This window comes from Pelodiscus sinensis, chromosome 7 (genome assembly GCF_052426305.1).
Source record: "Pelodiscus sinensis isolate ZL-2025 chromosome 7, ASM5242630v1, whole genome shotgun sequence".
Lineage (NCBI taxonomy): Eukaryota > Metazoa > Chordata > Testudines > Trionychidae > Pelodiscus > Pelodiscus sinensis.
Genome location: NC_143058.1, coordinates 15,053,068 through 15,072,852, shown reverse-complemented (window position 1 = coordinate 15,072,852; position 19,785 = coordinate 15,053,068). Strand labels below are relative to the sequence as shown.

The following is a 19,785-nucleotide window of genomic DNA, read 5'->3' as shown; positions in this document are numbered from 1 at the left end:
AGCTGAACTGCTTAAATCTCTGGGATATTGGCAGGTCCCAAATCCCAGGAGGGACATCTTGGTAAAGGGAAGCCCCTTCACTCCTACAGCTACAACACTTAACTTGCTAATGATAAACTATTGCTGAACAAAGGAACAATCTAGCTAAGGATGAATGACACTTGCAATGCAAGAGAGCTAAAGTTCCAACCGCAGTTGCTGGAGGTAAAAAGAAAAAACTGAGGGGTGGCTAGGGCAGCAGGGTCATATACAGGGTGTTGCCCCAACACCACCCCATGGGGCTCCATAGCTGACCAGACAGGTGGCAGCTAAGGATGTTAAAATGCAGTTAACTGACTAGTCAATGGAATTTCCATCGACTAGTCGATAGGCACTTCTGCATTCCTCCTTTGAAATGTACAATAGCCCCTGTTGGGGCTCTTGTACATTTCAAAGGAGGAATGCAGGAACTCCACCTACAGCCAAGGGATAGCTGCGGAACAGCTGATCCGTAGATCAGCTGTTTGGCAGCTGTCTCCCTGAACCACGCATCCAAGCAATTCAAAGGGGCAGCTGCGGGGAGCCTGGGGGCAGCTGGGGACCCCCCGCTTCCCGGGAAATGCTGCAGGGAGCCCGGGATCAACTGTGGAGTCCCCAGCTGACCCCAGGCTCCTAGCAGCATGCACCGTAGCATGGATCCTGGGGCCAGCGTCCCCAGGCTCCATGGCTTTGAAATGCACAAGAGCCTCCGCTGGGGACTTTTATGCATTTCGAAGAAGGCACCCGCTTGCAGCCCGAAGTCAGTAGGACTTCCTGCTGGCCCCGGGCCGTACACAGAGTTTCGCATTCCTCCTTTGAAATGTACAAGAGCCCCACTGGAGGATCCTGTACATTTCCAAGGAAGAAGGTGGAAGTGCCTATCGACTTGTCAAAAAATTATCCAATAAGCAAATGCTTATCGGATGGTTGACTAGTCTTTAAAATCCTTAGTATCAGCTAGGGAAAAGTTTTGGAATGCATATGAGCAAGCACTAGGGATGTTGACATGTAGATGACTATTCAATTACACACTAACATCCCTAGCAAATACTCTAAGAACTAAATATACAGAAAATATTTACAAATTTGATACCCACAAAAAAGTTAATCAAGAAAACAGTAATCAACATGCCTTATGAGATTTTGAAATGTGTGTTATGTGGGTTTTTGAGTCAAGAATCTTTTGTTACAGAAGATATAAAAGGACAAATTTGAACAAGCTGGCAAACAGCAGTGTGACGTATGAGTTCAGCATATATTCGGGCCAAGAGACCAGTTTCTGAGGACAGGCAGTAGGAGGAGATGGGTCATATTGGTAAGACCCTTAGCAGCCACGAACACGTCCAATATACAAAACAGACCAACCGGCATTGCTTCTGTCCTTGGAGAATCCAAGGCTATAGGACTCGGAATGAAAGAGTTGCTCAGCACCTCCATGCTTCAGAGACGAAGACCTCAAGGACCACAGATGTGGAAGGTTTGGGGGTTGGAGGCACTGCTAGCACTGACAAAGAGGACTTGGCCACTTAGAAGGCCATGCTGGAGAATGAGACTGGTGCCAGATGAGGGTCTTTGGGATCAACAGCGCTGAGTGCACTTCTTCCATGCCTGTCAGGGACTGAAGGTGGTGTGCTATGTTCCGAAGCACTCTGTGCCATGTCCTGTTCTTTGCAGTCACAGGACAATTTCCGTAAGGAGCTGCTTCAGGAAAAAGTCCTGCTCTTTTTTGGTCCAAGGCTTCAAGGCCTTGCAGATCTTGCACTTAACTGCTTGGTGGGCTTCCCCTAGGCACTGAATACAGGAGACAAGGGGGACACTTGTCGACCGATTACTGGCAGGAGCTGCAGGGTTTGAAGCCCAGGGACCTTGACATGCCCCAGTTCACTGGTGGTAAGAAGGAACTGAGAGGCAGCTGAGCCATATAAAGGATGCTGCATTTTTACGATCCCTTGAATGCCCCACTCCAAGCAGATATAGGACCAATGTTCTCACTCCTGTATCTTTTGTGACTGTACTATTTGACCAACATGGATACTTTTGTTATAAAACTACTGGGATTGGCCTGATTTTGCAATACACTATTTGAAGCCACGAACACCACCTCCCACTCCTGTATTTAAAAATACATTAGGTTTGTAAAATATAATAATAATGATGATAAAGAATCAACTATAATTTGAAACCTAAGAATCTGTAAAAAATATGTTACCTATGGATTTTATGAATCTGTCTCCTTTTTCAGAAAAAGAAGGATTTTGTATAGGAAAGAAGACAGAAATGGAAGTAATGATTTCTCTCTTTCATAATGAAGCATTTTCTGTTTCATACAGCTATATTAGATTCGAAACCCTCCTAGGGTAGAAGAAATAAAATTGAATCATTAGACTGAGCAGTTTCTTAGAGGGGAAAAAAGTCAAGAATTCACCCACTGCTTCTCTGTAGAAAATTCAGGTTTAGCAGCAGTTTGGTATTTTTTTTCTTTTTTTCCAACAGTTGGAGAACACTTCTGATATACTCTATGTGGGTGGAAAAAATGGTTTGCTAAAATATGTATAATTATAAAAATAAGTTGAATGGCTTCTATCAGAAGAAAATAAAACTCTGAGTGGTACAAAATATACAATTCTGTCTAATCAAAATATATGCACAAAAGATCTTGCTCTTAACAGATCTGGAAAATGAATGGGCTTTGGGGAATGCATTTCTAATCAAGAAGGGGAGGAAACTGAAGCAATGAATGGCATCTGTTTTCCCAATGACTGGTACACACTATAATATCTCAATATTAGTGGGAACTATGCCATACACTTGAGGATCAATCTAAAAAGAAACAATGCATGATACCGTTCTATAAACAGTGCCCTTATTTGATTTACAATTTGCCAACCTTTGTTGTGATAACCACAGCTACCTTTTTGGTACTTTCAAGGTGTTAGTGAACATGGTAAGAAAGAGCAGCCCTCATACTGTTCTAAATTTCAAACACGCATTGACTATGCACACAGCATCATCAATATCAAAAGACAGAAATCCCAACACAGTGAGCCTGATTGACTACTGTGCAACTTTTGTTTTATATCAGTCTAACAACTGAAAACAAAATCAATGATGATACATTGGTGAATTAGCTGTCAATAAGTCAATATGCAAATTGTGCCCCATATAATAAGAATTCCACAGTTTTCCTTATATTTCAATCTAGCATTCAACACATGAACCTCTATACTGTAATTAGAAAGGATTTTGATACTTCTGTGAAGTTTATGTCCAAGCTTCAGTCTTTTTTGATGCAATTGTGGAAATACAGGGTATGCATGATTAAATGACCAGTTTCAATTATTGCCATGTGTACTCAGAACACTAGAGGTCTGATGACTTACTGTGGTTTTTCCTAGACTGTTATCATGGGATTAAAGCACGGGTGGGCAAAAGCCTCTTAGTGGGTCAGATTTGGCCATGGCAGTTCCAAGCCAGTGTGTTGGCTGGGAGCCAGAGACACGTAAGCCCTTTTAACTGTTGCTATTTAAAGGTCTTACGCTTTTCCCAGGTCTGCTGGGCAACACGTTGCCTGGAAGCCGCGGGAAAGGCTCGAGCCCTTTAAATAGAAGCAGTTGAAAGGGCTCTCATATCCTGGTTCCCTGGCAACGTGCTAGCAGCGCCAGAGCTGTGAGCCCTTTAAATAGAAGCAGTTAAAAGGACTCGTAGCTCCTAGCCCTGCTGCTAGCATTGCCTGACGTGCACAAGGATGGTGAGAGTCCTTTAAATAGAAACAGTTAAAAGTACTCGCAAATCCTGGTTTCCTGGCAATGGGCTACGAGCGCCAGGAGCTGCAAGCCCTTTTAATTGTTTTTATTTCAAGGGCTCACGCCTGCCAGGCAGCTACACTGCCTGACAGTCACCCCGCAGATGCAAGCTTTTTAAATAGTAGCAATTGAAAGGGCTCGCAGCTCCCGACCCCATGCTAGTGCATTGTCTGGGAGCCAGGGATTCATGAGCCCTTTCAATTGCTTCTATTTAAAGAACTCATGCCTTCCCCATGGCTGTCAGGCAACAGCCTCAGGGAAGGCGTGAGCCCTTTAAATAGAGGAAGACGAAAGGGCTCTAGAGTCTCCCACTCCCAGGAAATACACTAGCAGCAAGCCCTTTAAATGGTAAGAATTGAAAGGGCTCGCAATTCCCGTACCCCACTAACTTGATGCTTGGGAGCTGCAAGGGAGGCATGAGCCCTTTCAACTCCGACTATTTAAAGGCCACCCCTTCTACCTGAGGCTCTATCCCTTCTGGGGAAGCCCGCAACCACTTCAAAAAATTTTGAAGTGTCCCTCATTCAAAAAATTATTGCCCACCTATGGTTTAAAGGCAGTTGTTCTGAATCACCAGTGACAGTGATATTTAAATTGTAACTTCTTCATAACAGACAGGTCATCTTCAAATCAGCACTTAACACACTTTTTGGGTCATCATAAATCAACAAGTCAATTTTTGATCACCGTCAACTGGAACCAGTGCCCTACGGGTAGAAAACTTCTTATTCTATTATCAATTCTAGAGTTGTCTGCTCCCCAGTTCAAATCTTTATGTAAATGACAAATAACCCATTTGTAATAAACTAAATCAAATGATTCGGGGGTAGCCAAGTTAGTATGTACAGGATAAACTTAAAAAACAACAAATAGTCTGGTAGCACTTTAAAGACTAACAAACTATGTAGATGGTATCATGAGCTTCTGTGGGCACAGACGTGGACTGTGCCCACGAAAGCTCATGATACCATCTACATATTTTGTTAGTCTTTACAGTGTTACCAGACTATTGTTTTTTAAGTTTATTTTAATCAAGTGAAGCATTCAACTAGATCCAATAAGAACTCTAAAATAGCATTGATGTGTTGCTCACTTTCACCACAGATTGATATAATCTGCAAGAATTTTACTCTCAAAAACTTCTCCTACACAGGAAGCCAACGCTAGCCATTACATTTCTTGGTCATAGATTTCAGGTTCCAATACACAAAAAACCCAAGCCAAAACAAAAACCAGACAGTGTTTTAGTGACAGTTATTAATCAAACAGAGCTATTTTAATAGTTTTATTTTATTATATCAACTGAATTTATATGGTATAAATTAGCTTTTAGTAAAAGATTGTAGACATGGATACATTTTTACCCACGCAATCCTTGACCAATATTCTGATGTAACAGTTCTCTCATTTGGAATCACTTTGCAGACAGCAGTCAGTGCTGAAACTGATTAAAAATACATATGGGGTTGCTCTTAAAAAGGTGGTTTTGACACTAACTTACCCAATTCTTTTAGTTCTGTCACCTTTGTTAAGAAAGAGCAAAGATTTCCTAATGCAAACAATACTTTTGGGTACTGAAGTGGGCACTCAGATCAGGGTGCCATTTGGCATTTTCACATTTAGGAATCTCTGACTCCACAGTGAAAACAAACCTAATTTGATACAAGCAGCACATTTAAAGGATGGTGGGAAAACATATGCTTCATAGCAACGTTCTATCAAAATTTTAGAAGGGGTCTCAACCTTGTTATAAACTCACGCTTTCACATTTTCATAGAAAGGAGAGGTGCAGAACTGCAGAATCCAATAATTTATCTTCTTAAACAAAAACATTATTTTATAGCAATGGAAGAAGGCAGCCCTGCCTAGCAAATAAACTTATTTTAAGTCTAACTTCATGTCTGGGAATGTGAAGTATATTGAGAGTATATAACCTGTGTGTACTTTGAAACAGAATGAGGAATTCAAAATTAAGGAGGGAGGTCTTGTAGATGGAACCATCTTCTAGAGGCTTATGAGGACTTTGTTCAGGCTTTTAAAAAGAGAAGTTACTCACTTTGTGCATTAACTATGGTTGTTCAGGAAGTGTGTCCATGTGGGTGCTCCATTGTTGGGTGTCAGGCTCGTCCCAGTGCCACAGATCAGAGACTTTTACACCAATGTCTAGTTGGGCTGTGCATGCACAAGAGGAGTGCGGTGTTCCCACCTTTGAAGTTAGCTCACTCAATCCTACTCTTCTGTTTTTTCTTTGATGCCCTCCTGGCAAGTTGTTAGTGCCCAAAGAAGCAGGGAGGGCGGGCGGGCAGTGGCGCACCCACGGGAACACACATCTCGAAGAACCATCATTACAGCATAGAGTAACTTCTCTTTCTTCTTCCAGGGATGTCCCCGTGGGTGTTCCACTGTTGATGACTATGTAGCAGTGTCCAGTTAGATGGTAGGTCGGCTTAGTCTAGTTACAGGCCATGGAGAGTACCACCATAGCTACTGCGGTGTCCATGATCGAGCATGGTGGAATTGCATAGTGCTTCATGAATGCGTGGTTAAACGACCATGTATTTCATGGAGCGACACTCCACCAGAGCGATGGCAATGTCAACAGCATTCCTCAGGGGAATGAGCTTTGGGAGTCATTGCTAGTGCTTTAATCTGGACTGAGTATCAGGTGGTAATACAGGATGTTATCAGTTTTGGTATGCTCTGAGAAGAAAGTGGTTTTCCCTTGGACCTTTTGGCTATAAATATGAGCAGTCTCTGTGACAGTCGAAAAGACTGCGTCCTAAGTAGAAGAAATGGCCCTACTCACTTCCAGCGTACTCAATATGGCTTTGTCCCTGAAGCGATGCGGTTTTGGGTAGAAAGTGGGAAGGACTATGGGTTCATTGATATAAAATTCAGAACAAACTTTGGGTTAGAAGGAGGGGTGGAGGAGGAGGGCAGGTCGCAGGATAACTATGTTTGTGAAAGGCCATGTATGGAGATGAAGACATGAGAGCCACCACCAATTTACTAACCCTCCTTGCAGATGCAATTGCCAACAGGAACACCGTTTTCATGGTGAGAAAGGTAAGTGATGAAGTTGCCATTAACTCAAAGGGTGGTTTTGTGAGTGAGTGGAGAACCAGCTCTAAATTCCACGTGGAAGGTTCGAGTGGCCCTGGTGGGTGAAGGTTCTGCAGGCCCTTCCAAAACCTCTTACAGATGAGATGGGCAAATAGGGAGAATCGAGTGGCCGTGGTGGGTGAAAGGCCGTGATCACAGCTAGGTGCACTTAGAGTGAGGAGACAAATTTTATTGTTTCAGTTGCAAGATGTATTACAGGATAAAATGGAGCAGAGCTGTAGATGGGTAGACTCCCTTCTGGGTGCACCATAAAAATTGTTGCCATTTGTACAGGTAAGTATTACACGTGTAGTTTGTCTTTTGCTGTACAGTACAACAGTTCTTACTTGTTGCAAGCACTGTTGCTCAGCTCCCGAGAACCAGATAGGTATGCTATCAGAGTCAGTGTTTGCAGCTGAGGATGAAGGATCACGCTCCCTTGCTCTGGGAGAGGAGGTCTGGGCAGGTTGGAAGCAGGCAAGGAGGACATAGAGACAGTTGATAAAGACATTGCCATCATGTCTGTCGAGGCCAAGCTGGGGCCATTAGAATTACACTGGCCCCATCTGTCTGTAACTTACAGAGAACTCTGGGGATCAGAGGGATAGGAGGAAAGGCATATAGCAGATGAGTATCCCATGGAAAAAGCATTGAGTCTTCCAATGAATTGTGCCCTATGCCCGTTCTCAAACAGTATTGGAGTCATTTGGAATTCTGGCTGGTTGCAAAGAGGTATATTTGCAGTTGATCTCAATGTTGGAATAGATCGTGGGTGACCTGATTGTGCAGTTCCCATTTGCGTTCGGTGCCAAAGTGGCGGATGAGGGTATTAGCTATGGTATTCTTGTCCCCAGGTACGTAAGTTGCCATGATGGTTATATTGTGGCAGATATACCAATTCCAAAGCCGAATCGCCTCTGCACATAGGGAAGGAGATCTGGCACCCCCTTGGTGGTTGATGTAGAACATCATGGTCATACTGTCAGTGAGGATACACAATGAGGATCCCTGAATGTGTGTAAGGAAGTGTTTGAAGGTATTGTGAACTGCTCAAAGCTCAAGCGGATTGATGTGGAGCCTGGACTCACTGCTGGACCACTTTCCTTGGGCGTATTGTTGCTGGAAGTGGGCACTCCAACCTAGCAGTGGTGCCCAATAATGATAGGGAGACCAGAGGTTATGATGCTGAGGATAGTGGTGCCGGTCAAGGTGCCATAGAGGGAAGTGGATGAGGTACTGATATTGTCATAGACTGTGTGCTCTGTATGATGCAGGTGCTCTCTCTGGGGATGAGTGTTGTGAGGAGAACACGCTCCTTATATCCCCCGGTAGGCACTGAGTTGCGATAAAGTAGGTGAGCGTAGCGAGGGCAGAGAGCCACTCATTGATGGGGGGAGTGCGAGTGATGCTGTGCCAAGGACTTACTCGGGGACCTGGTTCTTGGTCTCCTGTCAATCATTGATGGTGTGTGTGTTTTGCCGCACATTGGAGAATGGTGGCAGCTTAATGGTTTATGCCTCGGTGCCAAATCTGCCAGTGCCAGCGGTGGAGGCATTGGTGTCATTGGAACCCCGGGAGATCTGGGGTCATTCTGCGCTGAGAGAGGAGGGTTGGAGTTTGCTCACAGGGTGATGGGGGATAGAGCCAGTGCTAGCAGTGCCTTTGTTAATTCAAGACCCTTAGTTAGTAAGTGCCCTTTTAAGTAGCTGAGGACCTGGCTTCACAGGCTGTTTAGCATGAGTTTTTGATCCTGTTAGTGAGGAGGATCCTGCTTTTTGAATGCCTGAGGTGCCTGGTTCATTTCCCTTGCTAATTTGTGATGGGAGAGAGCAGGCTGGGGAGGGCTTCGTTTTTTAATGCGCTTTATGCCGTAAGGGTCTTGAGAGATTCCCAAGGGGACATCGCGTCCAAGCCTTTATTGCCCCCGTTATGCAGATGGGGGTCTAGGGCTTTCTCAAAGGATGGCATGCATATTCTAAGCTCTCTCTCCTTGTAAGCTCTCGCTGTCAGACTGTGACAATGAACGCATTTTTGTGAAACATGCATCCACCCCCAGGCAGCATATGCATTTGTTGTGGCCATCAGAGGCTAGCACAGAGTCTCAGCATTTTTGGAACCCCAGGAGATTTAGTTTTTGAAGCCGGAACTGGGCATTTCATCAGGTGGAGAACTATGCTGCTTGCTGCTGTGGCTCTTTTTTATTAGTAAAAGCTCCTAAAAAGGCGGTAAACCGTCTAACTATAAACAAGCTGAAGTAAGCTGTATTTGTTTTGTTTTTTAAACTATCTACTGTTTAACAAAAGAAAAAATTAACATGAACAAGTAAGTTTACAATATCTATCTAATTTTGTTTCTTTTGCTTCACAGAAGTGAAACAAGGAGGAGAGAGGTTGGCGCTCCAGCCATAGCTGAGGGTAGCAAAGAAGAACTGAGAGGAGTCAGGCTGCACGTGCTAACTTCAAAGGCAGGAACACGGTGAGCCTCTCGTGCATGTGCAATCCGGTTGGACACTGCTATAAATGTCTCCAATCAGTGGCGCCGGAAACAAGCCGGACACCCAACAGTGGAGCACCCATGGGAACTTCACTCGAAGAAGAATGATTATTAAACACGTATCTCTTTAGTACATGCCAAAGGCAAAAACATTTCTCAAAGTTTCTTTCTGGGCTTAAAGCAAGAACGATCAAGATTAACAATTCAACTTCCTCTTCTAGCTCACACACAAGGAAGGACCCGGTTCTGTAATATCTAGTAAATTCTAGTATATGTGATACATTTTGGTCTGTCTTGTATCTGTTCTTATTTTCTAGATTATTAATCATCGTTCTACTGTAATAGTCAAGGTCCTGTTGCCTTCTTTCAGAACAGAAGAAATGTAACACTGAAATATGACCCTATGGCTCCTGTTCTTCCAATCCTTTATAATAGAGAAAGGCAGAGAATTTGCCATAGCCTCTGCTGAGTTATAGGGTTTATCTCATAAGTGGGAAAGCGCCATACCTCATAAGTGTCAGCAAAAAGGAAGAAATATGAGAAGACTATTGGACACAAGAACGACCTATAACTCATATCTGACAGTGATGTATTATACGTATTAATTGCCTGAAGAGCCAGATTTTCTTTTTACAGTATTGTAAAACAATCAAGTAGAACACAATAAATTGAGCTAAACAAAATTAATTGCCTTGATTAATGAAGCAGCAAGAATTTGATTTTGACAAGGCTAGTTACTGAATCAGCAGCCAGTCATATGTCTGGTAATGGGGGCCCACTGAAACTAGCCACAGTCCCACAAACATTTGTGCTTATGTTTACTCACATAAGCAGCTCCACTGAAGCCTATGGGGCTACCTATGTGCTTAAAGCCAACCAGGTAAGCATGCATGAACAGGATCAGAGACTGTTCCATGGCTCTGTTTTCGGTCACACAACAGGGTGTCGTTTCTGGCCCCAAATCAACAAAGCACATATGGACATGCTTAAACTCATCCCTATTCAGTAAAGGTATTCAGCATATAATTCCAGTGACATCCAAGTTACAACAAGACTTAAGCACACGATTAAATGCGTTCCTGCTTTGGGATATTTTCATGTATCAAGTCTTCAGTACTTAGAATTGTCATAATTATTGCTTTATAGAAGACAATGCAATTAGTTTGCAATATCAGGGCCTATATAATCAAACAGATTTGATAAAATGTAACCAGAAATACACATACCTTTTCAGCATACTCCGAGACTATCTGCTTGATCTCATCAGACTGGAGTCCAACAATCTGACCTACTGTGCTAGCTGTTAACCTGCCCTGCAATTAAACCAAGAAGTATTTATTGAAACTTTGGGATAAACTATATTAATAAACTGTGGGCTGGTTTGTAAAGCACCTTCCCCAGAACTATACAAGTACAATACTACTTTAATGTAATCAAATCTGCTTATAAAAGAACAAAGCATGTAAGCTCATCAGCCCCAGGACTCAGTAAACAAATGAAGACTCTTACAAACCCTGCACTAAAAAAGTAACTACTAAGATTACCTTCACAGTGCCAATAATTCAACTAAATTTAAAGTCATTTTTGAAGATGTGTGCAACTGTCAAAGTCTTTAACACGAGCAATACATATTTTTGCATTGTGCATGTGATAGCATTCTGTAACAAGAATCAATTTGGACCATCAGTTTTTGAGTGAAATTATTGCCACGTAGGCTTGTGAGAGAGTGTTCATCTGAAATCACATGTGCAAGGAAGCCAAATCTCTCTCCTAAGATTAAGAATTCTAGGAGGCATCTGATCACAAGGCAAGTTTATCATGTCTATCATTTGACAAATGAATTTCTGTCTTCCTGGTACCAGAAAATGGGAAAGATATCAGGATTTTAATAGTACACAGAACATTTACTATGTGTATTAATGTGTCAGGAAACACTATGGAATTGCAGGGAAAGAATAATAATGTAAACAAGCAACATTTAGATGTTATATCAAAGTAACAATTCATAAGACGGTTACCAAATCCTAGGTGATGTGATGAATGCTATAAAATGCACTCAATATTTTTCAAGTAAGAGGAAAATCCCATAAGAGCCCTACCTTAACTCTGCAAAGTCAAAGTGTGATAAAGTCTAGGTTACACAAAAGTTTCATATGTTTAAATGCCATTTCACCAATAGTTCAACTGTAGTATGTTATTGTTAACACTTATTTCTGTAGCAACCACTTAATGAGCACCACTAACAATTATGTAAAGGCCATAATCATCATTTTAGGGTGAAGAATTTCAAGTCAGAAGTCTTATGAAAAGTGCTGTCACATGCTCAATCATCTTTCCCTGTACCCATTTTTAATGTATAATTTCAGTTCTTCATGCAGACAACCATATTTCAGGAACAGTGACAGCTTTCAAAGCATACGGCAGATGTAGAGAGGGAATTCAGGAGCACAAGCAATTTAAGTGTTGTTAAGTGTGTTGAACTGGTTTATTATACAGCAAAACAGACTCCTGGGATTGGAGCACTCTATTTTAATTTCTGTAACTAAACTGCAGTCCTTTTATCTGACTGGCAAAGTCCCAATGCACTTTGGGCCCAATCCAAATCCCAACCAAGTCAATAGGATTCTCTCTGCTGATAAATCTGAATTCTGATGGTTAAGATATATCAATGCACATAAATGTGAAGGAAAATTATCATTTCAAGTATAACTTACCTCTTCTGTTGCCATTGCAGCCATTCCAGTCATCAATGTTTTAATGCGAAGCTAATGAAAAATATATTATAGCAAGGTAAGAGATAACATACGTGAACAAAACAATTAACATCAGGGGCCTTTAAATACTTAGCATAATTTTGTTCGAGAGAGTTCCCCCCCCCACCAACCAATCACTTCAATTTGCATTCTACATTAATACAGAAGAGTAAACTTTTATGAAAGTTAGTGAGGCAATTACTACAATTATTCCACCCAGAAAATTCTCTCATTATAGTAAGGCCTCAGTTCATGTGGTGCTCAGTACTCACACTTTTCATTGTGAATTGGAGATGAAGCAACTAAGCTACTCTTTTCCTGAAAAGGCTTTAACTGAATCAGGTTGTGACATCATACCCCATATTCTTTATGGAAATGTGCTTATGAACATGCAAATCTGGAAGAGGTTTTATGCAAATACATCTTGTAACATATCGTTAGAGAAGTTGTAATTGGCTGAATGCGTACGTTCTATTTGTGTGCATGTATCATTCCTGTATTTGAAGTTAGATATATGAAGTATAAAACAGGGATGTAAATGGTTAATGTGTGAGGCTTATCGGTTCTGGTTAACTGGCAGGAACTGAAGCAGCTTCCTGCCTGCACTGGGTAGGGGGCTGCTTCAGCCCTGCAGGGCCCAACAGAGCAGCCCCTGTCAATGGTGGGTCCAGCCCAGCTCCCCTGCTGCAGATTACACGCTGATGCAACCGAAGTAGGCTGCAGAGTCCCCAGCAAAGCCTCCTCACCAGGAGCAGGCTGCTATCCCTCTCCCCCACCCACCATTCCTAGGTAAGAGGCTTGCTGTGGACTCTGAAGTAGAAAGCTTATTTAAGTTTTATGCTTATTTAAGCTTTATACTGCAGGGCCCGCAGCACATGTAACTGCCGTGATGTTTAGCATTTAAATGGTTACATTTTTAACAAATTTTTACATCCTTAGTATAAATCTGTTTACTAATCTAGACATGCTAAGTGAGAGCTACTAGTAGTACTTAAGGAACTTAATAGCCTGGTACTCTAGAACATGATCTAGGAATAGTCTTGTTTCTCCTGTAACCCTAGACTAGAATTGGTCCTGCCAAGACATGTGGCCAGGTCTCCTGATGCTGGAGCCCATTTTGGATGCTGTATTTTTCCACTGAAAGAGTGAAAAATTTAAACTGAATGCAAAAGCAGTTTTGCCTTTAGCAAAAGGGATATAAAGGTGTGAAACCAAACAGTAGGGGCTGCCAAACACCAGGATACCCTTTGCTTACTACCCATGATGCCTGCTGGGAACATCTAAGGCTGAACAGGGGAAGAATTAGCCCAGCTTTTGAGAAAAAATTATTAGAACTACTGTTAGGACAAAAAAAATGCATGTAATAAATTTGAATATTAGGCTTAGCTGGTGTTTTATTTTACTTAGTAACTTTGATCTGTCTGCTATTACTTGCAGCCATTTATTCTTACTTTTTATACTTAATAAAATCACTTTTGTTTATCAATAAACCCAGTGTAAATAACTGTTACTGGATAGGGCGCGGGGGGGGGGGGGGGCGGGGGAAGGGGAGAGAAAGAGACAATAGATGTACATATCTCATTGATAAAGGGTGCGAACAATTTATGAACTTGCTTTCTATAAACTTTATACAGAGTAAGATGAATGTATCTGGGATTCTGTTCATATTGGAGCTATGCATCTAGCTGCTGTGTCATGTCCCTTTGAATGAGCCAACACATCAAGTGACAGTCTCAAGGGGATCTCTGTGACCTAATCCATCACACGGGTGCTAAGTACGGATGGATCCTGTGATAGCAAAACAAATTGTTGCCTAGATTTTTACATGGAAACTCCTATGCGAATATTTACTTTTTGTGCAGCTGTTTATTATTCTGTATTTCTCTATCTGAACAGAACATGCTGTGCTTTTTACATTATCCCTAAGCAATTAATATCTAAGCTGTGTGTGTTCATGCACGTGTGAAGCACACCTCTTCAGCAGCTTGAAGGTCATCTTCATCATAGGCATCAGCTTTTCCTGCTGCCGCAAGTCCTGTAGGTAGTACCATTTTCTTGTCTTCAGCCTATTTTAGGAAAATAGATACATCACATAGTTACACATTCAAACAATACAATACAGCAGTCAAGGGATACGAAAGTAAAACAAGGAGGAAAATGTAACTCAGGTGTTATATCTAATTAATTGAAGTATATTGCTTTATAGTAGAGTTTAAGTTCAGGCACTGCCCAAGCAAGCAAGTTTAATGGGAGTCCAAACTATTCAGTGCATGGCAAAGCAAGTCATATGGAGAAAGCAGCATTTTTACAAGTCTATTTCAATATAAAGTTTATATCATATTTAGATTTAAACCTATAAGAGAGACTGTCCACTTTCAGAAGAATGTTAAGGTAAGTCATATTGTATTTCTTGACATTACTCTGCCCAAACATTTAACTCCCCTCTCTTCTACTGGCTTAATTCAGATAACAAATGGTAATAGTCTGATACATTGGCTAACAAAGTCAACAGGACTTTGTGAAGGGACATGCTGCTGGTTCTTCATATACCCTATTAGGAAAACGAATGGGAAGAAAGTGTTGAGATTTGAACTGAAAGGGAATCTTCTCACTGCTTTTCTTTTGTAGAAGTTATTAAACAAGAGCGGGGGGGGGGGGGGGGGGGGGGCGGGGGAAGGAAGGGAAGGGAGAAGATTAATTGAACCAGGCTGGAATACCATTCCTAGAAGGACTGGACCTTGGAAGTACAGATGTGTGTGTAGACAGGGAATATTTTTAGTTAGACGTGATCAGGTTCTTTTCTTTGTTTTGTTGTTTGGTTAAATTAATCTGTGCTGAGTTCATGTGCTTCTCCCTCCGTACAATGTAACTAAAGCTGAATCCCAAGGAATCAATTCTTTGTGCTTTAATCTGTTTTTTCCTCAGCTGCTTTATAACCTAGCAACCAAGTATGCTTTACCAAGTATATCTTTTTGTTTTGTCACCTTTTTTAAGACTATGATCTGATTCATGTGTCCTGGAAGATAAGAAGTGTATGTATGCCTAAGACCAAGAGGTCAGTTATCAGAGATTACAGTTTGTTTTCTTCTTTTTCCAAAGCTCTTCTTCCTGGATTCAAAAATAAAGGGTTTTCCCTCTCCAACTTGGGTGGTTTCTTGCGGGTCCCCACCTTCTGCACTAGAAGTGCCAGAGTGGTAACAGCCTTGACAAACAAATATTTTTGGATAGTTTCTATATTTTGTGTGTGTGTGCGCGCGCGTGTGTGTGTGCGCACACACACAGAACAATCTGTACCACACTTTTTTTTTTTTAACAAATATCTGCACTGTAAAAAACAGAAAAGTATTTTTCAGTTCACCTCAGACAGGTACTATAGTGCAATCTCTATAATGAACATGGAATTCACAAATGTAAAATTATGTACAAAAATAACTGAATAATAAAATAAAAATAAAACAATGTAAGACTTTATAGCCAACAAGTCCTCTTGGTCCTACTGCTTGTACAGCCAATCACAAGGACAAACAAGTTTGTTTACATTTTCAGGAGACCCTTCTTGCTTACAATGTCATCTATAAATGAGAATAAGGGCTTGGATAGAACTGTTGTAATTGGGCTTATAAAATGTGTTAATGATTCACGTGTCTTTTCATGCTTCAACCACCATTCCAGAAGACATGCATCCATGCTGCTGACAGGTTCGGTTGATAATTCAAAGCAATGCAGATTGATATATATTCATTTTTATCAACTGAGTTAGAGTCCACCACAGAAGGGGGATTTCTTTTTCAGTGGTTTGAGTCCTGTAGTTTCCACATTGGAATGTTGCTCTTTCAAGACTTCTGAAAGCATGTTCCACACCCCATCCCTCTCAGATTCTTAAACCTTGCTTGAGTGCTGTAGCTGTCTTTAGAAATCTCACATTTGTGCCTTCTTTGCATTTTGTCAAATCTATAGTGAAAGTGTTCTTAAAACAAACAACATACAAGTTCTGTGTCATCAACCAAGACTGCTATTAAACATGAAATATTGGCAGAATGTAGGTAAAACAGCTGAGGAGACATAATTCTCCCCAAGGAGTTCAGTCATAAATTTAAATAACATTTTTTTCTAATGAGCATCATCGGCACAGAAGCATGTCCTATGGAATGGTGGCCAAAGCATGTCTGTCACATAAATACTTTGCAATGATGGCTGCTTAAGTGCCATGTGAATGCATGTTCTCACTTTCAGGTGACATTGTAAGTAAGCAGGCAGTATTATCTCCCATAAATGTAAACTAACTTGTTTGTCTTAGGGAATGGCTGACCAAGAAGGACGACTAAGTCGACTTGCAAGCTTTAAAGTTTTAGAGTGCAGCTACATAACAAAACAAAAACCAAACAAACTATACGTGTAAATTGCACTTTCATGATAAAGAGATCACACTACAGTACTTGTAGGAGGTGAACTGAAAAGTACTCATTTTTACAGTGCAAATATTTGTAAGTCAAAGTTAATAATATAAAGAGAGCACTGTATACTTTGCATTCTGTGTTGTAACTGGAGCTGAGGTATTTGAAAATGGAGTAAAACATCCACAATATTTAATACATTTCAATTAGTATTCTACTGTTTAACAGTGCAATTAAAACTAAGTGCAATTGAGAGCCCTAAAATTGATATGAAGAGTACTAGTAAGATAACTATTTCCCAACAAACAAAACCTAAGCATGGTCAAATCAGCAATCCTACAATGTTTTGTTCATGGCACAGTATAATACATTTGTATCATAGTGTATTACCCTTTGCATGGGCATTGCTTGAAAACATTTTCATCTAATCAACTTTTAGCAGCCCATTATTAGATTTCTGTCAAAGAGATTGTCACATGACCTTTTAAGGGATGTTTTCAAGTTAGGAAGATAAAAAAGACAGAAATCAATTGTATCTTTCATGGGCTACAGAGCTTTAGTTTCATTTGGCAATTTTAAAAAAAGTAACACCACACACAAGCCTTCCTTTAAGATCTTCCAGAGTTGAGGTTTCTTTAGAAGAAAAAAAATTCCTTCTCTCAATCACAGTGTTACTTAATTTATCAGTGATCCATGTTACCTCTTACCTTCTCCATTTTGCCAGCTTGCCTGCTAAATCCATACCTCCTAAACACACAAGAAAAAAAATCAGACACATTTGTTGCTGAAACAACCAACACTCTCAATTTCATAAATACACTTGTATTAATTTTATACATACAAGAGATGCCCTAAGAGATGAATTCTGTAACACACAACAACAACAAAAAGACAGCTTTGGGATAGTTACTGAATGCTCCAATAAGAGATCTTTACAGCATGTTTACAATTCACTTTATTTTCCCACCAATCTTTCTTTTTTATTGTAATTATACAGAGTAGCACTCAACATGCTATAATGCTGTAATGTGGAGAACAATATACTCTTACCTAGGGAAAAGGGCTGGTGGAGTATAGTAAACCTTAGCAATTACAGGCAGTCCCCGGGTTACGTACAAGATAGGGACTGTAGGTTTGTTCTTAAGTTGAATCTGTATGTAAGTCGGAACTGGCCAGTTCTGACTTACATACAGAATCAACTTAAGAACCCCAGGCGTCCCCAAGTCAGCTGCTGCTGAAACTGATCAGCAGCTGATTCCAGGAAGCCCGGGGCAGAGCAACTCTGCCTTGGGCTTCCTGTAGTCAGCGCTGGTCAGTTTCGGTGGCTAAATCAGGACGCCTGGGGCAGAGCAGCTGGGGTGCTACTGGACCAACCCAGCAGCACCCCATCTGCTCTGCCCCAGACGTCCTGATTCAGCCGCTGCTGAAACTGACCAGCAGCGGCTGAATCAGGACCTGAGGCAGAGCAGCTGGGGTGCTGCCGGGTTGGTCCAGTAGTGCCCATGGGCGCTGCAGGACCAATCGGCAGCGCCCCAGCTGCTCTGCCCCAGAGTCCAAAACAAAAGCCTGGTCTGCTGGGGGGGGGGGGGAGCACACTAGCTGCCGCCCCCTCCCCCCAGCAGACCCGGGACACGGGGAGCAGAGCCGCAGCGGCAGCGGGGTCCCGCGCCTCTGAGGCTTTGCCAGCGCAAAGCCTCAGAGGCGCGGGGAACCGCCGCTGCTGCCGCTTCAGTCAAAGCGGCAGCAGCGGCGGTTCCCCGCGCCTCTGAGGCTTTGCGCTGGCAAAGCCTCAGAGGCGCGGGACCCCCCCGCGGCTGCGGCTTCAGTCCGGGTGCCTGTGGTCTGCTGGGGACCGTCCCCAGCAGACCACAGGCACCGGGTCTCATGCGGCAGCAGCGGGGGTTCCTAAGTCGGGGACTGCCTGTAATTATAAATGCCTGATTCGGGAAAGCACTTAAGCATGTTCCACTAAAGTCAATTGGACTCATGCACATGGCCTAAGCATTTCCCTGAATTGCATTTTTTTAGGGTTGTCAAGTGATTACAAAATTTAATCTTGATTAATCATGCAATTAATCACATGTGCTGTCCCTTTGAAACGCTCCAGTGGTTTTTCAAAGGGGCAGCGCTGCAGAAGCCCAGAATCAGCTGTAGTCCTAAGCTAACCCCTGGCTCCTTGAAGCGCTGCCCTTGGAAAGGTCGCCCTGGTATTTCCACGGGGCAGCACTACAGGAGCCCGGGATCAGCTGGAGTTCCTAGGATCAGTGGTGTTTCCAGGGGCAACGCAAGGCGGAGTCCAGGGTCAGCTGGAATCCCCAGCTGACCCCAGGCTCCATGCAGCACTGCCCCTTTGAAGAACCTTGAGATCCTGGATGAAAAGGACATATGGCAACTGCTAACCAGTAGATTTGTGAATACAGATGAACCTTGAGATCCTGGATGAAAAGCAAACATGGCAACTAAGTGCACTCTGATATAAGAGATTGACAGCCCCTGTTTAAAATGGCAAAGATAGTTCAAAAACGGGGGCATGCATTGGGAAGAAATCATGTTGACTGGACCAGACTGAAAATATCTTCCATTTTGCAGTGTAAGAAACTCTAGCGGAGGGTTTCATGCTGCCCAGGAGGACTTGTCTAACCTGTTTTGAACAGCATAGCTCCCAGGATAGCTCCAGGGATTTAACCATGGAGTTTACATGCTGTGAGGTGGAGGGACTCCAGGTTCGGGTGGAGTAGACTGCCACGGCCCTGTGAGAGAAGCCCTGGGAATATTGGAAGAGGATCAGAACCTCCACTGATATATGCAATTCAGCAGCGTGCCAATGCTGATGAGCATAAGCTGCGGCTTTGAGGATGACTTGTGCTTGGTCCTGCCTTATTTTTGCTGTCCTCTGTGTATCAGTGGGATAGCATACTGGAGCAGCTATCTCCAATGGAGAAGGAATGAGTCCCCGCAAAAGCCCGAGCAGATTCTGGAATGAACAGAACTGGTGACACTTTTTGTTATATGTTTCAAAGAGGTCTATATGGCGAAGTCCCCATCTCTAGAAGATTAAATAAGTCTCTTCTGGATGAAGGGACCACTCCATTCGTGAAATCTGAAGGAGCAGCTGAGATTGTCTGCCAATTCATTCTGAGCACCTGGTAGATATGCATTCTGCAGATATATTGAGTGCTCTATACAGAAGTCCCACAGCCTGAGGGCTTTGTAACACAGGGG

General features: G+C 42.4%; 1 protein-coding gene across 2 annotated transcripts in view; it reads right to left on the bottom strand.

The window, feature by feature from the left end:
* Positions 1–19,785, bottom strand: part of CCDC93 (CCC complex scaffolding subunit CCDC93) — a 107,494-nt gene that overhangs the window by 50,314 nt on the left and 37,395 nt on the right. For both annotated transcript variants that reach the window (XM_075933242.2, XM_075933244.2), the window contains 4 exons: positions 17,271–17,310; positions 14,143–14,235; positions 12,131–12,181; positions 10,643–10,729 (listed from right to left, as the gene is read on the bottom strand). In XM_075933242.2, the coding sequence (XP_075789357.1) occupies positions 10,643–10,729; positions 12,131–12,181; positions 14,143–14,235; positions 17,271–17,310 (271 nt within the window). The remainder of the gene's footprint in view (positions 1–10,642; positions 10,730–12,130; positions 12,182–14,142; positions 14,236–17,270; positions 17,311–19,785) is intronic.